General features: G+C 41.5%; 1 protein-coding gene across 1 annotated transcript in view; it reads left to right on the top strand.

Annotated features, from left to right (window-relative positions):
• Positions 1-26,121, top strand: part of FKBP8 (FKBP prolyl isomerase 8) — a 106,313-nt gene that overhangs the window by 58,620 nt on the left and 21,572 nt on the right. The window contains exons 5-7 of the mRNA XM_089687912.1: positions 5,844-6,061; positions 14,891-15,063; positions 21,849-21,926. Of these exons, the coding sequence (XP_089544038.1) occupies positions 5,844-6,061; positions 14,891-15,063; positions 21,849-21,926 (469 nt within the window). The remainder of the gene's footprint in view (positions 1-5,843; positions 6,062-14,890; positions 15,064-21,848; positions 21,927-26,121) is intronic.

Raw genomic sequence — 26,121 nt, 5'->3', positions numbered from 1 at the left:
GAGACTGTTGCTTTGCTGATTTGAATCTGTATGCTCTTCTTTAGCATTGGAGCTAGTCTGTCACATTATTATGGGGTCCCTAATGTTCCCTACACAAGCTAAAACCTCTTTGGTTGAGTCTGTCCTATATAAAGACTGGCCTCAAAAGGAGATGTTTGTTTTTTTGTTTTTTTTTTCCTCTCAAAAAATTTCACATTTTTTCAACTTCTATGTATTCAGAAGTTTTGCATGGACAATGCCAGGTCAGTCATTGCCACTCTATACTCTGTAGACATTCCTCGTTTATGCTATCTGCATTTTTTGGTTTGTGATCAGCATAACCAATTTGTTACCCTTCTCAGTGGTCTTTCTACAGCCCTTCTGGGTTTTCACCAAGGTACTTGGCCCTGCTTTGTTCTCAGGGGATTCACATTGTAGGGTGAGTGGATGATCTCCTGTTAGGATTAGTCCTCTCTGTTCCTATCAACCAACAAGATGTTACAAGTTTTTCAGAGCTTCGGCTGGATCCTCAGCATCTCTAAGTCATCACTAGACCCATCTCACAGATTGGAGTATCTGGATCTGGCACTGGGCCCGACTTTGTCCAAAAACTGTCTGCCTTGCACAATGTCTTCATTATCATGACAGGGCTCTTCAGGCAGAAAAGAAGCCCTCATTTTGTGATTGCATATGAGCATATGGGTTTTGGGTCTCTTAGTGGACTCCTTCGAGGGGGTACGATATGCCCAGTTTCATTCCAGACCATTAAAACTCAACATTCTGGCTGCATGAGATAAACAGATTCAATCCTTGTACTGCCCAATGTATCTGCACCCCAGGGCCAGACTCTCCCTCACGTAGTGGATTTCTAATCCAGTGCTGAAGTTAGGGAAGCCTTTTCTTCCACATCAGAGGTCTGTACAAAGAATTCCAGACTGTCAGGCTAGGGAGCAGTCCTTCCACTTCACCTATCAAAAAATAAGTCCGCAGCTACAAAAACTGTCGCTGCTGACTTTTAAAAAACAACCACTTACCTGTCCTTGGTCTGGTGGTGTGTCCCCCGCAGCCCGTTTCACTGGCCGTCCTGTATTCCAGGCTCCAAAAATTGTGCCATTCTAAGAGAAGCAGATCCTGTCTTGGCCAGAACTGTATGTCCCATCCCTTTCCCCAGTCCACATCGCCTAGGTGTGGAAGATAAGCAGGCAGACTATCTTAGTCATGAGCACCTGGATCCAAGGGAATGGGATTTTCCAGCCTTTTGCTATAGGTGGGGAATGCCAGATGTGGATCTCTTGGTGTCTAGTACAACATTAAACTAGACAAGTTTGTTGCCAAGTCCAGGGACCCTTGGGCCTTTGCAGTGGACACTCTGGTGTAGACAAGGGATTGTTTCAGCCTGATCTATGTATTTCTGCCCACCCAGATTCTTTTTCAACTACTTTTATCATTGCACCAAACCGGTCTAGGAGGAAGAGGTACTTGGGCATATTGGGCACATTCCTGGCAGATGCCCTGTGGACTCTTCTAGATTGTCTGGGCCTAATCGTCTAAGGGTCTGTTTTTCCATCCTGCTTCTTCGCTTTATTTAACAGCATGGCTTATGAAGCCACAGTTCTGAGGGGCAGGTACCTTTTGGATTCACTTAAGCTTGGTCAGATGGAGACTGCTGTTGGAGCGATTATTCGAAAATGGATGAAATACAAAATAACCATCAATTGCTCTCAGTCTGGAGCTCCATGCATGATTTCACCTCATGGAGTAAGGATGATCGTGAGGGATCAGCCCAGAACTACAAGGGAGGAGCTTGTGAATGATCTCAAGGCAGTTGAGACCACAGCTACATGTACAGGCCCATCTGAAGTTTGCCAATGAACATGTAAATGATTCAGAGTAGGATTGGGAGAAAGTGCTGTGGTCAGATGAGACCAAAATTGAACTCTTTGGCATTAACTTGACTCGCCGTGTTTGGAGAAAGAAAAATGCTGACTGACCCTAAGATCACCATCCCTACAGTAAAGCAAGGAGCTGGAAACGTTATGCTTTGGGGCTGTTTCCATGCTAAAAGTACAGGCCAACTTTGCTGCATCGAGTTGCCAATGGGCAGGGCCATGCATTGTAAAATCTTGGATGAGAACTTTCTTCTCTCAGCCAGAACACTGAACAAGCACATTAAGGTTATGAAGTGGCCTAGCCAGTCTCTAGATGTTAATCCATTAGAAAATTTATGCCAAATTTTTGCCAAGCGACAGCCAAGAAATCTTAAGGATTTAGAGACAATCTATAAAGAAGAGTGGACCAAAATCCCTCCTGAGATATGTGCAAACCTGGTAACCAACTACAAGAAATGTCTTACCTCTGTGCTTGCCAACAAGTGTTTCTACACCAAGTACGAAGTCATGTTTTGCTTGTGGATCAAATACTTTTTTCACTCACTGAACTGAAACTCCATTTATAACACTTGTATCATGAAATTGCTACAAATCGGCCTGAGTGTATTGCATCTCTGTTATGCTATTTTATGAGAATTGTATTTACCCACCAATACATTTATATATTATGTATCCATTGGCTCAGTATGTTGCACCTCATTCAAAGTCCCAGAGCAAAATAGTATGTTTTCAGGACAAATTGAGATTTCATTTGATGGTCAATTATAATGTGTTGTGTTTTTTTTTTTTTTTTTTTTTTTTTTTTTTTTTTTTTTATATGCCTGTATATTTCTTGCTATTACCATAACTTACCATCACCAAAGAAAAACACAAATTCTTCTCATGATTGTAGTAATGTCACTAATTTTGTATTTGTTGTTTGTACCCATGTGGAAAAATAGCATACATAATATTATTATTTTTTTTTTTTTTAGTCCTACCTAAATGACACTGACCCTGACCATGACACTTGACCCTTGCTCTAACCGTGACATTGACCTAGATCAAACGCTGATCTAGTTGTTGTTTTTTTTTTTGTTTTTTTTTTTTTCTTTTTAATCTATTTTGTTTTTGTTTTTTTACACGCCCTTTTTTATGTTTACATGATTAAAAAGAAGCAATGTATTTTCTTCTCCATTCTAGAGGAGAAAAAAAACAGGCGTGGGAACATCCAGTGACTGATCACTGTGATGGCCAATCAGAGGCCATCACAGTGATCAGGTGATCTGGAACTGAACCTCCTGGTTCCCTATCATTCGTATGAAACCCAGAACTCTTTGTGCTGGGAATGTGCTGTGCAGCATGCTCTCAGCACAAACGCATATTTACACGGCCCTCTGGAAGAAGGCATATTTATATGTATGCTTGGCACGAAGATGTCAACAAAGCACTTTTTGCCAAATTCAAAGCATCTTTTTTGGAACCTTTATCTGCTATATTAGGTTTTTAAAGATGCTGTCATGAGAGATTAAAGGAAGCTGCCATGGCTAAACTTTCCTTTTGAGAATTGAGTTCTCTGGCTGTCAATCTGATGCTTATCTTAGTCACAGACCTAGAACAAATATAGAGATGAGAAGTTCTGACGCTCCTTTTCAGTATGCATGTTTCAGGGCTGCAATGGAAACATACATACATACATACATACATACATACATACAACAAACATCTAGTATTTTCAATGAAATCTCCTGATGGCAGACATTGAATGCCTCATCTGCAATAAAAAAAAGCCTGTCTGTTAGCAATGTTTTACTTTTTGCCTACAGTTGCTCTTTGATATAAGTAAAACTGGCCAAACCCGTTTTATATGTTTTGAACAACCATTCATGAAAGATCATTCAATGGGGCATTCACTGTGCCCAGTATTTTAGTTTTCAACTTTTTGAACATTTCAATAGTACACAATACAAACGGTTTCTCCACTGAGGATTATACCAACAATTAGAATGTTTTGTTTGTTCAAATAAGACATAACAAAAAGTGGGTGATGAGATATACTAGCATGTGATCATGTTGCCAATTTTTTCTGTTTTCTATTCATCGACTTCTGAAAAAAGTTTAAGGGTTTGAGTGACTTTGACAAGAGCCAAATTGTAATGGCTAGATGACTGGGTCAGAGCAATGGCATAACTGCAGCTTTTGTGGAATGTTCCCAGTCTGCAGTGGTCAGGAGCTACATAAGTGGTCCAAGGAAGAAAAACTGGTGACAGTCATGAGCTGCCTAACCAACGCTAGCCTATGTAGTCTGATCCAATAGAAGAGCTACTGTTGCTCATATTTCTGAAAAAGATAATGCTGGTGCCCATAGAAAGGTGTCAGAACACACAATGCGATGCCATTTGCAGTGCTGTCTTCTAGCAGTGAGATGGGAACTTCCTGTCTCACTCTTGGAATAAAACAGTCTGTTGCGTAGCCATAGATCAGTCAGGGTACCATGTTGACCCTTGTCACATCAGAAAGTGCCTACATGAGCATCAGAACTTGACCACTAATCAGTGAAAGGAGGTGGCCTGGTCTGATGAATCCCATTTTCTTTTACATAATGTGGATGGCCGGGGGTGTGTGCATTGCATACCTAGAAAAGAGAAGGTGCCAAGATGCACTATGGGAAGAATGCAAGCCGGCAGAGGCTTAAAGGATCTGCTACTGATGGCTTGGTGCCAGTTACCACAGCAAGCCTTCAGAGGTCTAGTACAGTCCATATCTTGGCTGATCAGGGCTGTTCTGTTGGCAAAAAGGAGACCTGCTCAATAATAGGTGGGTGGTCATTAATGTTTTTCTGATTTTAGTGTATATTTTTTATACACCTGCTTCAAGGAATCTTCAGACCTATTTATTACTAGCTGTGAATTCTAACCAAGGTTATAAAAGCTAGAAAAAAATAGTGTATTGAAAAAAATACCTGTGGTTGCTATATCAGTATTGGGTGTTTCCTTATATGTTGTAAATTTACCAGTATTAAATGAGCCCAGTTCCAATTTGAAGCTTGGAACATATTGGTTTATATTTAATAACATAGTAGTTGAAATAAAACCAATATAGGTTTTGCAAATGGGAACTTGGCTGATGAAAATAATTTATTTTATTTTTACTTTTATTTTCATGCCACCAGTAGGGTTTCATCTTATGTTCATTAACATTCACTGGGAAAATTCAAGTGCTTTTCAACATTTTGAGGCTCCATGCACGCTAACGTGTTGGTTTTTTTTTTTTTTTTTGTTTTTTTTTTAAGCTCAAAAAACACTTTATAAAAACCGCTGGTAATAACATTTTTTTGGTAGTGTTTTAAAAGCATTTAGGAGCGTTAGCTTTTTTTCCAGCTTTTTTTTTTTTTTACATGTACTGTAAAAATGCTAATAAAACACTATGAGGAGCTTTTTAGTAGCGTTTAGTTTTGTTGTTTTTGTTTTTGTTTTTTTTTTTTCTTCTGGAAAAACTCTACAAAAATACATGGAGCCTAATATCCCTTTTTAAAAAGTTTTCTTTGGGCCAAGCTGGTCCAAACGAACGAATTACTGAACAAATTACTGCACTAACAAGTGTGTCTGCTGCGCTCACTATTTTAGCTGTATGTAGTTTCAGCTACATACAGTATACAGCTCTGTGTTCTGGCAGTGAGATGGGAACTTCCCATCTCACTACTGGAACAAAACAGCCATTCTGTGAATGAATACAGAGCGTCCTCTGATTGGCTGAGTCAGAAATTGTGACGTCTGCTGCATCCTACTACCCGAACACAGCACTGTATACAAATATGCTATGTGCTTGTATGTGTATGGATCTTGTTGCTATGGGAAACTATTTAATATTTCTTTGCTATGGTCTTAGTCAATCCCCGTGCATTAAACCAAGTTCATGTAACTCTTCAGCACCACCTTTAAGGAATACTACTTTTATTGTATACACATTTATTATTCCATTTGAATTCTGTTAAAGGAATCCAGATATTCCACCTGATGCCACCCTTGTTCTTGAGGTGTCCCTTCTTGAAGTGAAGGATGGGCCAGATCTTGAGCTACTTACTGGACAGCAGAAGTTGGATTTGGCCAACAAGAAGAGGGAACGTGGAAACTTCTACTATCAGCAATCAGATTATGTATTTGCAATAAATTCTTATGACATTGCCCTGAAGATTGTAAATTCCAGCTCTAAAGGTGTGTACAAATGAATTTCATGTGACGACGTGCTCATACCAGTAATAATCCTTAATGGTTACCATTTGTTTAACAGAGCAAAACATAGAAAATGCTGCTTGGTCTATTTTTAGTGCACATTAATTATTTACAACCTCACATAGGTGTGTGTGTGTGGTATTATTTTTTTTTCTTTTCTTCCCCCCCAATTGATTGCAAAAGTATGTTTGGTGCTATGTAAAATTCAGAAGCTTAAAAAATACTCTTCATTTAGTATAAACTAAAATTTGGAGAGTGGAAGGGCTTTTAGCAAAGCATTGGTCTAATACAAACAATACATTGTGCAGTTGAGTGTAAATTGTTAGCCTTTTTCCATAGCATACAGTATTAAATATATTATTTGATCATTTTAAACTTCTTAAAGAAAACATTAAAGTGGTTGTAAAGGCTTTTTGTAACTTAATACTATATTTTCTATATTAAGATAAAAAAAACTTTTTGGTGCAGCTTTAGACACACAGACGCACGTAGACACACGCATGTATACAGCCCTTTCCTCACACAGCCGGGTAATGCACTCTAGAGGGAGGTAGAGAGCACAGTAGACACTCCCCCTTGCTTTGCTTTCACTTTGCTCAGCAGTCTGATGGCTCCCAGTGCTGATGTATGGTGCAGCTGGGGCACAGCATCCATGAGGACCTCTGGTGGCACCCTGGTTGAAAGTCTGGCACATAGCAGGTAAGTTTTTGTTTTAAAAAAAAAAAAAAAAAAAAAAAAGACTTTAAGAGCACCGATAGGAATACAAGGTCTACAGTTGTCGACTCCTCCTTCTGAAAAAACTGTGTTGCTGATCCAACAGCTCCATAACTTATAGTCACTGTCACCCCCTTGGAAATGTTTATATTTTAATGGTGTGCCACTGAACAGCATTGGATTTCATGGATCATTTGGTCATGTATTCCGAAGTACCAAAAATGAATCCTTTTATTTGGTATTTTCAAATAAATGAACACCTGATTCAGACCTGCCTATGCAGCAACACGAAGTCCTGTCAAATATTACAGTTGTCTGATATATTTACATCATGCTTAATATATTTCCTTTCAATAAATTTTTGAGGATTTTTCGAGTTTAGAGAGTACAAACGCAACTGCTGTCTTGTGTACAAGTTGGGTATAACCATAGTAGGCAACAATGCAAAAGCAGTTGTGCATAGAAAAAACATATCTGATTGGTAGCGATATAACCAGTATTCAAAGCGTAATATCAGCCTTATCGTGTCAATAATATCAGCATAAAGAGCAAATTGCCTGTTGCCTAACTTCCGGCAATAACAAAAGAAATAGTGGCATTATGAATGCACAAAGTGTATAGTCAAACCAGAAAATATATAGAATACTTCGTAATTGATTCCTGCAGAAGAGCCAAAAAAAAGAGGGGGGAGGCAAGAGTCGAAATGAGAACATCGAAATCGCTTAAACCTGGGCCATGAGCCTTCTGAGGTTATAGCGAAGTAAAACTGCCTATTGGCATAGCAGGATGGGCATATTGAATCCATGGAGTCCATATTTTGAGGAATCTTTCGTGGGTATCTTCAGGGCTGCTCTTAGAAACAACGAGGCCCCATATAGCCGACCTGACAGGGCCCCCCCTCCCCCCCCCCAAAAAAAAAAACTTTATTATGCTTCAGCAATGAATGAATACAGTGAGTGCTACTGATCACTCATTTGTGTTCATTCAGGAAAAGAAGGGGCTGGTAAATGTGACACTGCCACATATGGCATTCTCCATCCTGAAGGATCCTATTGTGTGCTTGCAGCTGTTGGTGGGAAGGAGAGGAGGAAAGCTGGAAGCACTGCAGTGGTGGGGGGAGCCTGTGCAGCAGGGGGAAATGCATGGTGCACAGGGATGGAGATGGGTGTGGTGGGGGGCAATTACTTGAACTGATCCCCTGTATGGCTCTCTCTGCATCAGCTGAAAGCCAGTGGGGGGGAGAGGAAAAGAAGAAACCTTTCAGCTGCTGCATAGAGAGCCATACAGGGGATTGGTTCCAGTAATTGCCCCCCGCCCCCACCGTTTCGATCACCCTCTCTGCCCACATGGAATTCACCCAGCTGCCTGGGCCCCCCGATGGCCTGGGCCCCGTACAGGAGGACTGGTAGTACCCCCTTATCCATGGCCCTGGGTATCAGAAAGAATGCTAGAGAGTTTTTCAATAACCAGGAAACAAAATCTAGACCGCTATGGACTTCCATGAAGGATATGAATTGCTGTTTCCAGGCTTCTGCTATAGTTTGTTTAGCTGCCAATAGTACATAAGTAGCCAGCTTAAACTGATGTTTTGTGAGGCCTGAGGGCTTCAGCTGTAGAAGAATATGCCACGGGTTCCTTGCAGGAGTTTAAGGACCTTTGACCAGAACCGAGAGAGCATGCCCTAGCATGTCCACCATATGTGTAGGACGTCTCTTGGAATAGCGCAGCCATGGAAACCAGGGTTGTCCAGATCGGTGCCCAGGAGCCCATATCTTTTGGAGCTTTTAAGGTCCTTTTCCCACCTGGAAACGCAAGTGTGGTTGCTTGGGGTCCCGGAGGTTAGTCAACTGCGAGTAGAGGATGGAAAAAAGTTTAGCAAAAAAGGGGGTCCGATGGCAAATATGTTCAAATAGAGGCAATCAGGTTGTCAGGTCTTTGTCAGTGAGCACCAAAGTCACCCAGTGTTTAATTTGTAACAATCAGAAAAGCTCGGTATGGGGAGCTTGGTATTTGTCCTTTATTTCTGCCCAGATGTAAACCGAACGACCGGTGAGTGGACCCATTGAAGTTTGTGGGAAACCCACCAATGAAAGGTGCTGGGGGACTTGAAGCCAGGAGGAAATAAAAGATTGCCCAAGAGGGGAAGAAGTGGTAGATGAGGGGAGATTAGACCACTTGAGCATTTGGTAGAGTCCCATATGTGTAACGAGTGGGCCATTAGAGGGCTGAAAGTCGTGGGCCTAGATTTTTGGGGAAGCCATAAAAGTGAACAAGGGGAGACCGGGGAACAAGAAAGTGCTTCGTAAGAGACCCATATGGGAGCATGCTGCGCTGCATAAAGGGAGGTCTAGGGTGCAATTTGAGCCACCACAGTACTTGGAGACGTTGAGAACATTTAAACCCCCCTGTTTCTGGTGTATGAGCATGGTGTATTTGGCAACCTGGGGTTTCTTGTTGGCCCAAATAAAGCATAGAACCTGATTTTGAAATTACTTTAAGACAGAAGAAAGGAACTGCAACAGGGAGAGTGTAGAATAGGTATATGAGCTTTGGAAGAACAGTCATCTTCAGTGCGTAAATACTGGCAATCCATGAGAGGGGTTGATGAGACCAGGACTTGAGCTAGGTTTTAAGAGAATGGAAATTTGGGATATAATTGGCCTCATAGATGGTGTGATAGGATTTAGTGGGATTAATCCCAGATATTCCAAGTGGCTAGCAGGCCAAGTGAAATGATAGTTTTGTTTTAATAAATTAATTTCTGCCTCAGGGAGAGAGACATTAAGGTCCATTGATTTGTCCTTTACTACTAGGCCAGAGATATTGAAAAAACAGCTAAGAATAGAAAAAAGGTAGGTAGTGTGTGGCTGAGTCAAGGTTAGTAGCAAGTCATCCGTGAATGCACTAACCTTCAAAGACTGTTGATAAGGTGTAAGAGGGGCTCTAAGGCCAAAATTAAAAGTATAGGAAAAAGGGGGTACCCCTGGCTTGTTCCCCTGTGGATTAGGAAAGGGAAAGATTGACGGGAGAGATTTCCACAGTTCGCTGAAGGTCTGTGGTATAGAACCTTCAGTCAAGATGTAAAGATGGGTGGCGGGAATCCCCATATGTCCAGAACACAGTGCATATACTTCCAGGAGAGAGTATCAAATGCCTTATGTATATCCAGGCCTAGAATCATACCAGGGGTTCTGTTTTGTTGCAGCAAATGAATAAGATGAATGACTTTGCAAGTGTTGTCGGAGGCCTGCTGGAAGGGGACAATACCCCCTTGGTCTTTATGGATAACACATATATCTAATATTTAAAAAGCTTCGTAAAAATACATTTAAACTTAAATGATCACCGGTGGGAGTTTGCATCAATCTGAATCCTCACTCTTGGGCATTGATAATAGTACAGCCTTATATCTTTCTGGGATTACTACTCACCAGGTGTCCTCTTCCTGTGTTAGCAGTTGTGTGCAGCTAAGTGTGGTACATGTCTGGCTATCTGCTGCTTCAGTTTAGAAGAAAGTGACATGTATGAAAGCATCAAATAACCAAAGATGCTCTCAGAGCTAAAGCAAAGCCATAAAGCCATGTGAGCCATCAGGTTTATCCTCCAATAGCAGTCCAAGAAGGATATCCGTTTTGAGCATAGCATTGTTTAAAAGTGGAGATGCACATTATTAAAAGTGCATACTTTTGACTGGTTCTCTTTAATGGCAGAGTGCTCATTGTAATTCCTCTGAAATCAAGTAGTTCTAACGTTTAACATTTCCCAGAAACAACAATATTTTTAATGTTCACAATGCTTTTCAAAGGTATTTATTCCATGGTAGTGTTCATGATTTCTTGTCAAAAACATTAAAATGCAGTGTGTTTAATTTTTTTTACACTGATCAATAAATATACTGGTTACTCTTAAAGCTTCATTCGGGGTTACTTTTCACTAAATACTTTAGTTTACGCCCGTCCTTGCATATCATTATAAACACATCCTCACCGTAAAGCATTGTGATATGAAGATGTTTCTCTGCAACAGGCCCTGGATACAACTATACAGGAATGACTGACTTAGTGACACTAGAGCTTCGTGTTGTGTTTTTTTTTGTTTTTTTTTTTAAATAACAGACATGGCTATACTTACCTGCTCTGCGCAGTGCACAGAGCAGCCCGATCCTCTTTTTGGGTCCCTGCCAGCCCTCCTGGCTCCTCCCCCCTCAAGCAGTGCCCCCAGGGAAAGTTGCTCTCCCCCAAGCCGCTGCTCTATGCATCCGAGATGCGTCTCTGCCCCACTCTCATGTCATTGGCTCACTGGCTGTGATTGACAGCAGCGGGAACCAATGGGCTCCTGCTGCTGTCTCAGCCAATGAGGAGGAAGAGTCCCCAGACAACAGAGGCTTTCATGAACGTCGCTGGATTGGAGGGGCTCAGGTACGGATATGAAGATGTTTCTCTGTAACGGGCCCTGGATACAACTATACAAGAATAGTGTCACTTTAGGTCAGGCAAAGTTTTTTAGTGCTTTTTTTTTTAATATAATAAACATGGCTGTACTTACCTGCTCTGTGCAGTTATTTTGCACAGATCAGCCCCAATACTCTTCTTTTTGGGTCCCCACCAGCACTCCTTCCTCCTCCCCCTTCAAGCAGTGCCCCCAGGGAAAGTTGCTTGCCCTAGGGACACTACTGTGTGCTTGTCCCTGAACCACTGCTCTATGCGTCCATAAGACACACATAGATGCGTCTCGGCCCCACTCTCACCTCATTGGCTCACTGGCTGTGATTGACAGCAGCAGGAACAAATTGCCTCCCAATGCTGTCTCAGCCAATGAGGAGGAAGAGTCCTGAGACAACAGACTGTCAGGAATGTCGCTGGATCAGAGGGGGTAAGGATTGGGGAAGGGCTGGGGTGGACGCTGCACACAGAAGGTTTTTTTACCTTCATGCATAGAATACATAAAGAAAAAACCTTGAACCTTTAGAACCACTTTAATAAATGTTATGGAATGAACAGGCCACAGTCAAGAGCAAATTTGGAATAGGAAAAAAATTAAACAAAAATGGCAACCGCCCCAATTCATAACTAGCTTTTACAGGAAGGTGAATATGGAAAAGTTTTGCACAGAGCAAACAAAACAAAATGTACATCTTCTGCTGCTGTGTTCAGCTTCCCGCCCACACATCCTCTGAAGCTGTACGGACTGGAGTGTGGGCGGGAACAGGGGAAGGCAGAACAGATCCAGCCTCTCTCCCCTCTTATCCTATTGGTGCGGAGGATGGAAGGAGGGTCTAGGCAGTGAGAAGAATGGGGGGGGGGCAGGCAGAATGAAAACTGAACCGTCAGGTATGTTCTGTGCAGCCATGTTGGCGGTGACAATCACCGATCTCCTGTATGGCTTTCAATAAAGCAGCTGGAAGCCGATTCTCCTCCTCTCCCTCCCGCAGCTTACATCTGCTTTATTGAAAGCCATACAAGAGATTGCTGCTTGTCACTGCCCCTCCCACACACCCCTAGTCCCAGCACTGCTCGCCGCCCCCACCTTATTTCCACTCACGGGCGAGTGGAAATTTCAATGGCTGCAGGGGGTGGTTGGAAACTTTCCTCTGGGGTTGAGGGGTTTCAGACCCCCTTGAACCCCCCGTCCCCTTATCTATGCCCCTGGTTGATTCATTCACAGAACGCGGCTGTGCTCTTTTCATAAAGTGACAGCTGGTATGGGGAACGGGTGGAACGTGTAACATGTTCTTGAAGGTGAATTTATCCTTTTAACTAATTTATTATTTCACCGATTGTTCAATCAACCCTTCAGTTAATTCCTCACTGTGTTTCTGATACAAGAACAGGTGCTTTGAAAGAAGATCATCTCATGGACAGAAACTCGCTATCCAAGTGATCTATGTGATCCACATCCCACTCTTTAATCCAAGAGATTACTCTGTGCCTCACAATCTGGCCTTCCTACAAACAGGTCTTGACAAGAATTTGTTCTTAAGTATTCTCAAATGATACATCTTAGCCTTATCCATTCTTTTTCAAAGGCATCTGGTTTCACTCTCCCTTGTAAGAACCTTTTCTTTAAGCTGTATGTAACCAGTTAGGAATATTCCCCTAGATACTCACTCCTACAGAGTAGCCTTTTTGGTCACCATCACATCTGTCAGAAGTATTTTCTGAGCTGGTGACCCTTTTCCTCATACTTCACAATGACAGGGTTATCTTACTTTCAAAGCCATCCTTTCTCCCAAAGGTGGCTTCAGTAATACACCTCATTGAGGACATTGTCCTACCATATTTATGCTCTGCTCATAAGCATCCAAAGGGAGTTTCTCTACATTGCCTGGACGTAGTCGGAGCCATTAGAATATTTCTCTAACTTGGCGACCTGAGCAGCTTCTTGTGAATGGAGCTCTGCTGCCTGAAATGATTTTTTTCTTTGGCTCCTGTGTGCCTATGTTCTCAGGCCGTGGTCCCTTGCTACACTGATGCCTCACTGACTCTCTTGAAGCCTGAGGTAGGAAAGAAATGTTTTTGCTGCTGGTTGAGGTGGTTCTCCGGGCCCCAAGAGACCACATGCGCTCTAGGTCTGTCTCCACTATGGCATCTCAAACAGAGGTGGAGGAGCCTGCTGATTCACCGCAACCTGGCTTGCAGGATGTCATGACGGCTATTGCTACCTGCCAGGCGGCTCTAGTTAATTCTTCCTGTGTTTGTGTGTAACTGCCTGTACATACGAGGTACTAGCAGACAGCCTACACTGACAGTATGCAGGAACCATGCATTGCACCTGTGATCTGCTGATCGCTGGTGCTATGCTTTTATAGGCTCCCAATAAAAAAAAAAATAATGCACTTTTTTTTCTTTTTTTTTTTTACCTGCAAATAGATGTTTATTTTGTTATTTTAAAGGTGAAATTATCCTTTAATTCAGCTGTTACAAGGTATTTAGTCTTTTGTTTCCTGCAGAAATGTAGTCCTCATATTAGTATTTTGCAAGAAACTCACCTGCTGGGCTCTAAGACTATTAGCCTGCGTAAACCTTGGGTGGGATCCCCTTACCATGCTACTAACTCCAGCTATGCCCATAGAGTTAGTGTTGTAATATGCAAGTCCTTACCGTTTCAAACTATTGATGTGCAAACTGACCCAGAGGGTAGATATGTTGTGATACTTGCTCGTTTTTATAACAGAACCATGATAATTGTAGGTCGTTATCTATCTCCTTCAGCTAATTCTCAAGTGCTATATACAATGATGCAAATTCTAGTTCACTATGATACTGGTGATGGTATGCTCTTGGAAGATTTTACTATCGTCCCTTACCCATATTTGGAAAGACAATGGGCCACAACCTTTGTCTTAACTATTGTCTGGAGACACCTGACTAGTACTGAGTATACCTGTCACTCAGTTTCCTATAGAACCCTGTCCCATATAGATTTGCCTCTTATGCCTCTTCCGCAGACCTCCGTTATGTACAGGAGGCCCATATACTTCTTTCTGTTTCTGACAATGCCCCCCTCTGTTTGACCTTCTCTATTTCACTGCCTCCTGGGGCTCGCCTGTGGCGTCTTTCCCTTCTATTCCTTGGTTTACTCTGCATTGCTTGATAAAAAACAGTGGGGTAGGGTTATAGGGGATACACTCAGGTGGCTTGTCCTCAAAAGCTTTGCCAGGGTCCAATCAGCTGAAGGTAAACGTCTATATCCCATAGTGTATGAGTACTCTTCTTGTGTCTTGTACCATATTGCAAAACATGGAGTTTAAAGGTAAGTAAAAATTCCTCTGTACATATACTTAAACTTCATAGGGAAAATGTTTTTAATACTTATCCTAAATGTTGACATCAGAGAAAAACAGTGCTTACAGGTACATTATATCTCTAGTGTGGTGGTTCCTTTAAGCATTGTCACTTTAAATGAGAGTGTTGGTTAACATAATTGTATGTTGTCAGAACACACAGTCTGTTGCAACTTTCTGTAATTTGATTAACTTCCATGTTTTTCTCCAAATTAACGCTATGATTGTTCTCATAACGAACCATTTTGTACAAATGAAGTTTACTACAATTTCTTAATCCTATCTGAAAATGTCCCCTTCTTTTTGATTACTAGTTGACTTTACACCGGAAGAAGAATCTGAATTACTAGATGTCAAGATGAAGTGTCTGAACAACCTGGCTGCTTCCCAGCTTAAACTTGACCACTTTGAGGCTGCCTTAAAGTCTTGTAATATGGTCTTGGAGCAACAACCTGAAAATATCAAGGCGTTGTTTAGAAAGGGAAAGGTAACAAAAAGTGAGATTAACCTGTGTGCAACTTGTTTTGGTTAGACAGCACCTCTTTTCTTATGTCTTCATATAAGGCGTTATTCACATGGATATACCAATCCGTGCAACGTGCCATCTTCAGTCACCTAGGATGCACAGGTGTTCTGTGTAGGAAGCCTGTTGAAATCAATAAAAGGTGGTTAACTCTGTGGGTCCAATGCATCTATGAGAATGCAGATTACGCCCTGATCCATACATCGGACCCACACGGACATGCACTGCAGAATGTGCATGGAGGCGCATTGCAGCCAACCACCTGTTATTGATTTCATTAGGCTCTCTGAATGCCCCTGTATCAAACTCCTGGGCTGCTGAGGACTGCCTTTTGCACAGTTATAGGGATCAATAAGTCTGTGTAAATTAGGCCTAAAATGGAGGGTTTTGACCAAATGTTTACAAAACACATTAACAGCCCCAGTTAAAGCCTTATAGAGCTGTATAAACATTGTGTAGTACTACTACTGAAGCCATAAATATGTTTTCAATATGCCCATAACTAGTTTGGGTCTGTTCCCAAGTACTAAACACACAAATATACAATTAGCGCCTGCATTCTAGTTGCTTTGAATACTGCATGATATTGTGCTTGCTTATTGGGTAGCAGTGGAAAACTGATAGATACAATCTGAGGTTTGCCAGATTATAGAAACAATTAATAACAGCCATCACTGTTCAGAGCTCAAAAAGCATCAGGCTCCTTCTCCACCTCCTCTGTCCCCATCTGAGTTAGATCCCAAAATGCCCGCTCTAGAAGAAGTAGACACAGAAGGGAATGAAGGACCTGGAGGTGTTAGAGGAGACCGAAGATGATTTCTCACCCCCAGCTTCTTATATATCAATTACGCAATATACTTGCTAGTCTTGATAGGCTGTGTGCAAAAGTCTCTGCATTATCACACTTCTTTTTCATTCCCCCTTGGGTACTTAAGAGACCTGCTAAATCTAAAAAGACATTCCCTGTTGACAAAAAACGAGTTTATAAAAAGTGGTCCATTTGCAATCTCATTTGCAAATAAACATCTTGCTGTACCTATAGAAGATGTTTCTCTATTCAGGGTTTGCTCACGCCATATAGGTGCATTCGAGCTCACAAGTTTTTGGGTGTTCCTGCTAGCCTATTGATTTCAGTAGGATGATCATTATGCTGGATTGCGCAAAAAGTATGGCAGGTATGTGTTTCGGTGGCCACAAATGCATTAGTGTGAACTAGCTTCAAATGCACCAGTGTGAACTGGCCGTCAAAAACTGTGCTGACCAAAATTTTGAGACGCTCTTTAAGGCTCTCTTTACACTTACAGGCCCAGCTCTACAACTGGCTATTGCTGCAGTTACTGTTTATCAAACTGCAGCAACCTGGACTAGGGTGATGGCCAACCGACATGATACTGCATTCCAGGACCATACCTTGGCCGAGCAATTATAGCAATTACCCTCTACTTTGCTCTTTTTGTGTGGATGTCCTAGAACTAGTCATGACAGAGATCTTAAGCATGGCTTTGATTTCTGTCTATATGTGCAGAATATCATGGTTCAAAACCTTGTCAGCTGATGCTGCCTGGTAAAGATGCCTCACATGTTTCTCTTTTGAAGGAGGGATCTCTCTTTGATGAGGTACTTGACAAATTCATCAAAAATGTCAAAGGAGGAAAGAACCTTCTTCCATAGCAGAAGTTTACAAAATCCCCTTCCTCAAAACAAGTACCTCATTTAGCCCTTCCTTTCGGTGCAATATTAAAGACTTCTTCATAATGAAGAGTGCCCTCACTCCTAAGATTGGAGGGACATCTGTTTATAGCTTTCCATTCTGAGTCATTGACATCCCAGACCAATGGTTTTACTTGATGGTTTCAAAGGTGGCATAAAATAAAGTTCTAAGGACAATCAGATTTGCAGAATGCTCTAAACAATCTCTTTTCTCAGGGAGTGGTTATTCCACTACCTCTGGAGGTTCAAAGGAATCTTCTCAAACCTTTCACAGTACCAAATCCCAGCTGGGATATTCATCTTATTCTGGACCTAAAATTCATAAACAAGTACCTTCAAGTACCCAACTCCCTACCAACATCTTGGAGCTCAGAGCATTAAAAATGGCTCTAAACCACTGGACCCCCGTTTTTCAGGGACACAGGATCAGGGTGCAGTCACACAATGCTGGGCAGGATGGGGGGACCAAGAGTCTTACAGATTTAAAGCCTTACAAATACCGAGTGAAGTGACGGGCCTCAGGTGATACACAGATTAAATAAATCCTCCTGCATAAATTGTACCCATTTAGCTGCAGCCATCTGTCCCTATCTATTCAAAGTGCAGAATTTATACAGGATCTCTTAGCTCTGAAAATCAGGGGCAGAGAGCTGAAGTTACATCACTGAGGACACCCCCTCAATCCTTCACACAGCACACAGGAATTGAGCTGAGGCTGTTGGTCATCAGGCTGTGCGGTCTCCTGTTACCATTTTTCTGTTGGTGTCAGGAAAATTTGTCACAAGTGACTCATGCTTTCAGAAGAGGAATGAGGCAGTGGAGAGAAATTACACTTCGTTCTTTGGATTGAGACAAGCACACATTATAGATGGATATTCTTTGTTCATATTTCATGTCTGAAGTTTACAACCACTTTAACGGAAACAAGCCTGATCATCTCATGAATAAAGAAACCATGTCCAGCAATCTCTGCTGACCACATCCCAGGTGTGGACAATTGGAAGGCAGATTGCCTCCGTTGTTACTGCCTGGACCAATGGGAATGGGCCCTTCCCCTTGATATCTTCAACCTGATATGTCAGAGGTTGGGTTACTCTAGACATGGACATCATGGCCTTCGCGTTCAGCAGCAAGTTTGCTCTTTTTGTGGCCAGGACCAAGGATCCTCTAACACTGGCATTGAATGCTCTGATATTTCTCTGGACTCAGTTTAGGCATTTATGCATTTCCTCCAGTTCGAATATTGTCTGTACCACTATGCAAGATGGGACAAGAGAAGAAAACAGTGATTTTCATTGCTCCAAACTGGCTCAGAAGAACATGGTACATAGAGGTACTCAGACTTCTAGGAGATAACCCCTGGTTGCTTCCTAAGAGGTCAGACCTGCTCTCCCAAGACCACCTATTCCATCCCTCACTGTCACTGACATTAACAGGTCTTTAAATACAAAGAGTTTTCTGAATCTGTCATTCCTACATTGCTAAAAGCAAGAAAACTACTTCAAGAAGGATCTATTATCATATATAGAAATCCTTTGCCTAGTGTGAAAACAGACAATTCAATCTCTGCCTGATGTGAACATAGGCACTTCAATTCTGGCCTCAGTACTCTTAAGGGACAGGTCTCAGCCTTGTCCATTTTTTTCCAAAACCTTTAGCTTCACTTTTCCCTTTTTATAAAGACCTTTATTCCAGGTGTTTCTCAGATCCGTCTACCTCTACAGCTCCCTGTGCTACCTTGTGACCTCAGTTTGCTTCTCTCTGCCATGCAAAAACATTTTTTTAACCCATCAGGGGACTCCCCTCTGAGGATATCTCCTGTAAGGTAGCCTTCTTGGTGGCTACTATGTCTGTTAGGCATTCCTCTCTGTTAGCAGCTTTTTCTTTTGTAAGGAGCCATTCCTGTAACCTCATTCTTCATAAGGCTAAAAGAGTTATACACCCAAGACCCTCCTTGCTTCCTAAGGTGGTGTCAGTCTTCAACTTCAATCAAGACAGAGTCCTTTCTGTTGTTCAGTACCCAAACAAGATTACTGTTTGCTGTTTGGATATGGTCAGAGCATCAGTCTACCTCATAGCTACAGCTTTTGTCAGAAAGTTGGGCTTTCTATTTTTCCTTTTCCTCAGCTAGCACAGTTCTGTTGCCTTATTGTTGCTCGCCGCCTTATTCATTGCTTGGGGATGTCCCAAAGCCTGCTGATATCGAGCCTATGTTCTCTACTGTAAAATTATACATGGGGTTTTTTTTTTTTTTTTCAATAGGTTTTTATTGAAATAGCTTTGATACAACAAAACATATTGTATTCAAATGCGGTAACAAACTTTTAATATTATTGCTATAAGTAGTACATATTTCTTGGACTAAGTGTTAACTGTGGAACATTTTTGTTTCTCAAGGACTTGTTGCTCCAATTGGAAAACATATATAGTAAAATTCTCAAGAATATTTAGCTTGTGATGTACTAGTAATATAACAGTTGCTTAGAAATGGTAAATAACAAACAGCGGGTAAGGAGAGGATAGAGCATAGAGTTGCAGAGTCTACCTGTTCCAGCATGTAATAGTCAGTTAAGCATTTTCCAGTTGTCCCAAGGTTGCTAATTGTAAGTATTTTTGATTTGCCAGTAAATTCCATAGCATGGAGTACAGAATAGGACACAGGCTACCCTCCCCTCTGTTTTTGTGCTGCCCTGCATTGCTAGATACAAAACTGAGGACTAGCAGAGTGGGGTAAGGTTATATGGGGATTGGCCTGAGGGCATGTCCTTTTTTATAAGCTTTGCCAGTGTCCAATCACCTGAACATACCAGCCTATAACCCAGGGTCTATGAATATCAAGCCTGTGTCCTATACTGTATTTCACGACAGTTTTAATAGCATAATTGGTATGTTTAAGCCCTTTAAAAGCTATATCCCATCTAACTAGAATTCTACTTTTTAACAGTTTCCCATATAGAAATGTATTTATTGCATATGGACTTTATCATTATACATGATTTGTATAGCGCCAACAGTTTGCGCAGCGCTTTACAATAAAAAGGGAGACGGTACAATAAAATAACAAGAGGAATGAGAGCCCTGGTCATAAAGGCATACAATATAATCATATCAGGTTGTAGATTCTCAGTCTCCATGGGAATGATCCTTTCTTTATTGCTTGCTTTGCAGTGCTGAGTTAAGTAATGTCTACACATTTGCAACGCAGTGGACTGTTATGTTTATGTATATGCTGAATGGATTGTCTGGAACATCACAAACTTGCAGTGCTGATTTACTAAAAAAATAAACAAAAAAAACATTTTATAATTTCCCTAAAAATAGTTGTCTTGTGCAAAATGTCTCACAGTTAAGTGTCTCTGGCTGAACCTTCATCTGATATTCCAAGGACAGGATTCAAAACAAATGTGTGAGATTCTGAAGTGGTGTACATAGACCTTTTTCCTTTTTAGACAGCCGTTTTTCATTTTGTGGAGCCATACTCTTAATCTACCACCAGATGTCTCTCTAGTGCTTCTATTTTAGGCTTTTGATAGAATTTGCCTGTATTACAAGCATTCAGTGCTGGAAATGTATTATTATTTTCCCGATTTATGTTATGCTGCTTACATTTTGAAGGTACATCACTGTTATTTAAAATTGCTAATATTTTTATTTGAGGGTACAACAACGATATAAGGCATAGCTATGATTTAAAATCATATGTTTTGTATTTCAATGGTTGCTAACCTACTGTCTTTGTTCTAAATGATCTTGAAGCTTTCAAATTTACTTTGTGGAGATCCCCACAAATTTATTTTCTTGAATTCAGTGACACATATTCACTATGCCCTGTGAGTAGGCAGTGCTGTGTCACACATTTCACAGAGACTGCCTTCTAAACTACAGAGGTGCTGAGATGAGTTTTGGAAGACTGTCCCTATAAGAATTTTTGCATGCAAGCAGCAAGGCACCATGGGATATGGAGCCCTTAGAAATAAAATGTATATAGCAGAGGAGAAGCTGTAAAGCATTCAGGCAATCCAGGAAGATTTGTAAACCGATGACCAGCAGACAAGCAGAACTCACATCTTCTTTTTTTTTTTCCCCAAGTAAGCCTATATTGGATTGTCAAAAAATACCTTTTGTTTGGATTGCTATTACGATGCTATTGTTATAAACTGAAAGCTTATGCTGTGACCCTAAATCCCCTTTAACCACTTGCGGACCATGCTATAGCTGAAAGACATCTACAGTGTGGTCGTCCAGTTCTGGAAGGGTGTCCATAGATGCCATCCTGCAGTGCTCACAGCTGATAACAGATCTGGATCAAGAGCCAATCACAGGGGCCCTTTACCATGTGATCAGATTTCAGGTTATTAGCGTTTCTTTTCTCCCATGCTGAGTCGGTGCCCTGATTATCAGTGCCACCTATCCGTGCCCATCAGTGCAGCCTCATCAGCGCACATCAGTGAAGAAGAAAATTTACCTATTTGCAAAATTTTATAACAGAAACTAAAACAAAATATTTTTTTTGGTCTTTTTTTTTGTTTTGCAAAGAATAAAGCACCCCGTGGTGATTAAATACCGCGTTACAGTGTTGTATGACCGTGCATTTGTCATTCAAAGTGTGAAAAGGTGCCTGGTCAGGAATGGTGTAAAAGTGCCGGTAGGCAAATGGTTAAAAGGCATTTCTCATTCAAGCAGATGGGTAAAGCTCCCTTGAGTAAGGCTGGTCTTGTTTGTGTGAGGGCTAGCACTGGAATAAGTGCTTGTGCTTATGGAACCTGTTTCAGGTGATTTAGAATTCTTGGCAGATTAAGTGTGTTTAAAAGTGTGTTAAAAGTTCTCATTTTGCAATAATGACCCTGTCAGAATACACCCACTACTTCCCACTGCAAAGTTGGATTTTGAGTGCTTTGGCTGGTAGACATGACTGACAAGTTCTTGGTAGAAAATGTGATTAATTCTCAGCTTTTCCCATGTGCGTTTGTTTTATATTATATTTAATGTGGTCATGTTTTTAGGAACTTTTGGTTATCAGTTTTCATGTTTCTCTACAGGTATTAGCCCAGCAAGGAGAGTACAGTGAAGCTATAGCCATCTTAAGGAAAGCACTGAAACTGGAACCTTCAAACAAGGTGTAAATCTGTAAAGTATTTGTTTAGGTTATAATGTTATTGTGTCTGTCATGAACAATGTCCAAAACTGGCAATGGAAATTAAAATGCTGTTGCATTGTTACCTAATCATAAATTTTAGTAAGATTGCTGGCATATGGTTTTAGGACTTTCTTGAAATAAAAAGATTTATTTAAGAACACTCCATTCTACACTTATGGGAGGGCTAACGTTTATGAATCTGCAGATTGTATAGCTTCAAAGAGAAGTGTGGGTTTCAAAATAACAAACATACATATTCACCTAGATGAATACAGCATCAGTCCCCCACCACCTTTGAGACCAAGAACTGAGTGATTAAAGACCGCGGATCACTCAGTTCTCTTTCTTCAGTTAGCAGAAAGTGATGACTGGCAATCGCTGGCTCTCTGCTCTGCCCCTCCATCACTCAATGGAGTGCTGAGCTTAGAAGGGAGCGGGAGAGGCTGGCTCAGGTTCTCGGCAGGGCACGGAGAGACTGAACCAGCTGCCCAAGCATCCGGGTGGATCCAGACATTAAAGTCAGGATCCCTCCAGAGCCTGGACCAGCTGAATGATGTCAGCCAACAGTGGACTTTAGCCTGCTGTTGGCTGAATCTGAGTCACATGAGTGCAGAAATAAGTGTGCACACTGGAGAAGTATGGCCAAAAATGCTTTGGCCCTTTTTCTCCTTTTTAAGACTCACTTACATATACATAAATCTATAAATATTGAACTGCAATTGTGAAGACCATCAACTGTAATAACCAAAAAAAAACCAAACCTTTTTCTTTATATTGTCCATGCTACAGCCATGATCTAATAATGTTGGCCAGCAATAAAAATACTGACTTTAATCAATTAATCATTAATAGCATATTTAAATATTTAAACAAACACATGTATTGCCTATATTGTGGCTGTGCAAGGCCATGCCACTGTGCAAAATGGCATTCTAGGCCATGATTTGTGGGAAAACAAGCACACTAATGGTGCAGGTGTATGTTTTGCTTTATATTAGAGTTCAGGGTTACACTCTCCTGAGGCAGTCTGCAATTGTAAGGGAGCAGAGAGGTGCATGTCTGCATCATGCTGTCCAGGACAGGGTAGTCAAAGACAGGAGCCTGTGAAGGAAAGAGCAGCAGGGAACTGCAGTAAGACAAAGTCAAACTGACAAATGTACAGCGTTTTGTGCACAAGCACTGGGACTGTGTTAGATGCTCTGGAGAACCAAGGCATGAGGCCTGAACAGTAGAGCTGCAAAGAAAGCCACAAGGCTGATTACTATTTGTTGGTGGAAACCCCTGCATGGGAATCTGTTTGATGTGAACCTTCGTTTGTTTTAAATGTGGACAGAAAAAACATTTGACATAATAAATGACAGGTTTTTCTTTCTCTAGGTTTATTTAAAGCATTAGTAAACCACCAAAAGGGAAAAAAAAATTGGGCCCATGTAGGGTAACCGCATACTACCACATTATGAAAGGCTTGCCTTAAATGAAGTTCTCCAGCGGCACACTGTCACCGCTGTCGGGGCTTCTATCTTCACCCAATCTTCCGTCCAGGTTTGCCGGCCGGCTGCCAAGCCATGACCACTTCCCTCCTGTATGAGCGCCTGCGCATAGGATTCACAGTCACAGCACAAAGCTGTGAATGGACTGCACCCTCCATTGAGAGCACAGTACACAAGTGCTGGTGATGTCACCAGCTGCTACTGAAGTAATTATCTCCTCAGCGGTGTATGTTTAGAAGATGTTTACTGTACCTACAGGTAAACCTTATTATAGGCTTACCTGTAGGTATAACCCAAAAAGTAGACTTTACTAGCGTTTAAAGGTTATGTATAACTTTTTTTTTTTTTTTGTCTTGCTATAGTCACTTGAAGGTTTTGATACAATTTTTGAAAGAGAATGAAATATACACTCTTATATAGTGCATCTAATAAGACAGGTGTTTTATGCTAATTATATTTTTCTTTTTCTGCAAGTATAGAATCCTTTTTATGTAACACAGGGAATAAAGGGGAACGGCTTAAGACAAGAGTCACGCAACATTCATGAATAGGATATATATTGTTATAGAACCTTAGTCTACAGTTCCCAAACTTAATTTTACAGCTTGACCCAAGCAACCTGCCAGAGTCATATTGGTGTTAAATAAATATAATCACATGAAAAAGTAACTATTCCTTATGGAAATTGTTTGGCACTTTCAACAAACAAGCTCTTCATTCATTCAAACAGTTACAATATGTGTTTCCTTGCATGAACTGCTCCTTTCGACTCTCCTGCACAACATTTCAATGGGATTCAAATCAGAACTTTGATTAGACCAGTTCATAGCCCTACATTTCTGCTTTTTTGTGTTCTTTCTTGGATTTGCTAGTGTGCTTGTGATCATTATCATATCTAAGGATCAGTTTCTAGTTCAACTTCAACTTTCAAACTGATGTCCTCACATTCTCATCAAGCACTCTTTGATATGAGTCAGATTTCAAAGTTGACTCCTTAACTGCAAGATGCCCAGGTCCTGAAGCTGCTACGCAACCCAGTATAATAACTTTCCACCACCATGCTTCAGTCTTCAGTTTCTGCCATATTGCTCTTACTTTGGCCATACATCTCTGTCCTTGATTCATCAGTCAACACCAGGTTGTTCCAGAACATTTGGAAGAATCGTTTTGATTGCAGATGTATGCACTTCGACACCACCTGTTGTAAAAGTTACTTGATGATCCTGCAGTGACATTTTGGGGTTCTTGGAGTCTTCTTTCAGCATCAGATGTTAAGCTCTTGGGTTGAATTTGCTGGGTTGTCCAGTCCTGGACAAATATGTAGTCATTGATAATCAACATCACTTGTAGATTCCTTACTGTGGAATGATTGACTTCAATTAGTTTAGTAATCTTTTTAAAACCTTTTCTAGACTTGGAGTGATTTTAAAGGCTGAAGGTTTTTTCCACATATTTTCTGTTTTTCATTAGTTTTGCATTTGGCTAGGGTCAGTGTCACTACTGGTAGCATACCTGGACCCTCCAGAGGTTGCACAGGCAGTCCAACTCCTTCAGGATGGCACATCAATACATGCCATTGGCAGAAGGTTTGCTGTTTCCCAGCACAGTCTCAAGAGCATGGAGGAGATTCCAGGAGACAGGCAGTTACTCTAGGAGAGCTGGACAGGGCCGTAGAAGGTCCTTGACCCATCAGTAGAGGTATCTGCTCTTTTGTGCACGGAGGAACAGGATGAGCACTGCCAGAGCCCTACAAAATGACCTCCAGCAAGCCACTGGTGTGTATGTCTCTGACCAAACAATCAGAAACAGACTTCATGAAGGCGGCCTGAGGGCTTGACGTCCTCTAGTGGGCCCTGTGCTCACTGCCCGGCACCATAGAGCTTGATTGGCATTTTCTATTGATTGGCAGGTCCACCTCTGGAGCCCTGTAATTTTCACAGAAGAGAACAGGTTCACCCTGAGCACATGTGACAGACGTCAAAGGGTCTGGAGAAGCCGTGGAGAATGTTATGCTGCCTGCAACATCGTTCAGCATGACCGTTTTGGTGGTGGGTCAGTTATAGTCTGGGGAGGCATATCCATTGAGGGACACACAGACCTTTTGCAAGCTAGACAATGGCACCCTGACTACCATTAGGTATCGAGATGAAATCCTTGGACCCAATGTCGGCCCGTACACTGTTGGAGTGGGTCCTAGGTTGCTCCTGATGCATGACAATGCCTGGCCTCATGTGGCGAGAGTATGTAGGCAGTTCCTGGAGGATAAAAGAATTGATGCCATTGAATGGCCCCCATGCTCGCCTGACCTAAATCCAATCAAACGCATCTGGGAGGAAAAACCCCAGGACACCATCCGTCATCTCATTAGGAGCATGCCTCGACTGTGTCAGGCTTGCAAACAAGCATGTGGGGGCCATAAAGACTATGTAGTACCATTTTGAATTGCTGCAGGGAAATTTCAGCAAAATGGACTAGCCTGCTGCATAATTTTTTCACTTTGATTTTCAAGGTGCCTTTGAATTCAGTCCTCTGTAGGTTGATCATTTTCATTTCCATCAAACGACTGGGCATCTTTATGTTCCTAACACATTACCCAGTCCATATCCGTATAGATATCCAGCATGATATTTTTCCCCAGTGAGATCTGATTTGTTTTCAAAGTGTTCCTTTAAATTTTTTGAGCCG

This window comes from Staurois parvus, unplaced genomic scaffold (assembly GCF_062004578.1).
Source record: "Staurois parvus isolate SC_StPar_1 unplaced genomic scaffold, SC_StPar_1.0 ptg000439l, whole genome shotgun sequence".
Classification (NCBI taxonomy): domain Eukaryota; kingdom Metazoa; phylum Chordata; class Amphibia; order Anura; family Ranidae; genus Staurois; species Staurois parvus.
The sequence above is the reverse complement of the archived record's forward strand: the minus strand, read 5'-3'. Positions and strand labels throughout refer to the sequence as shown.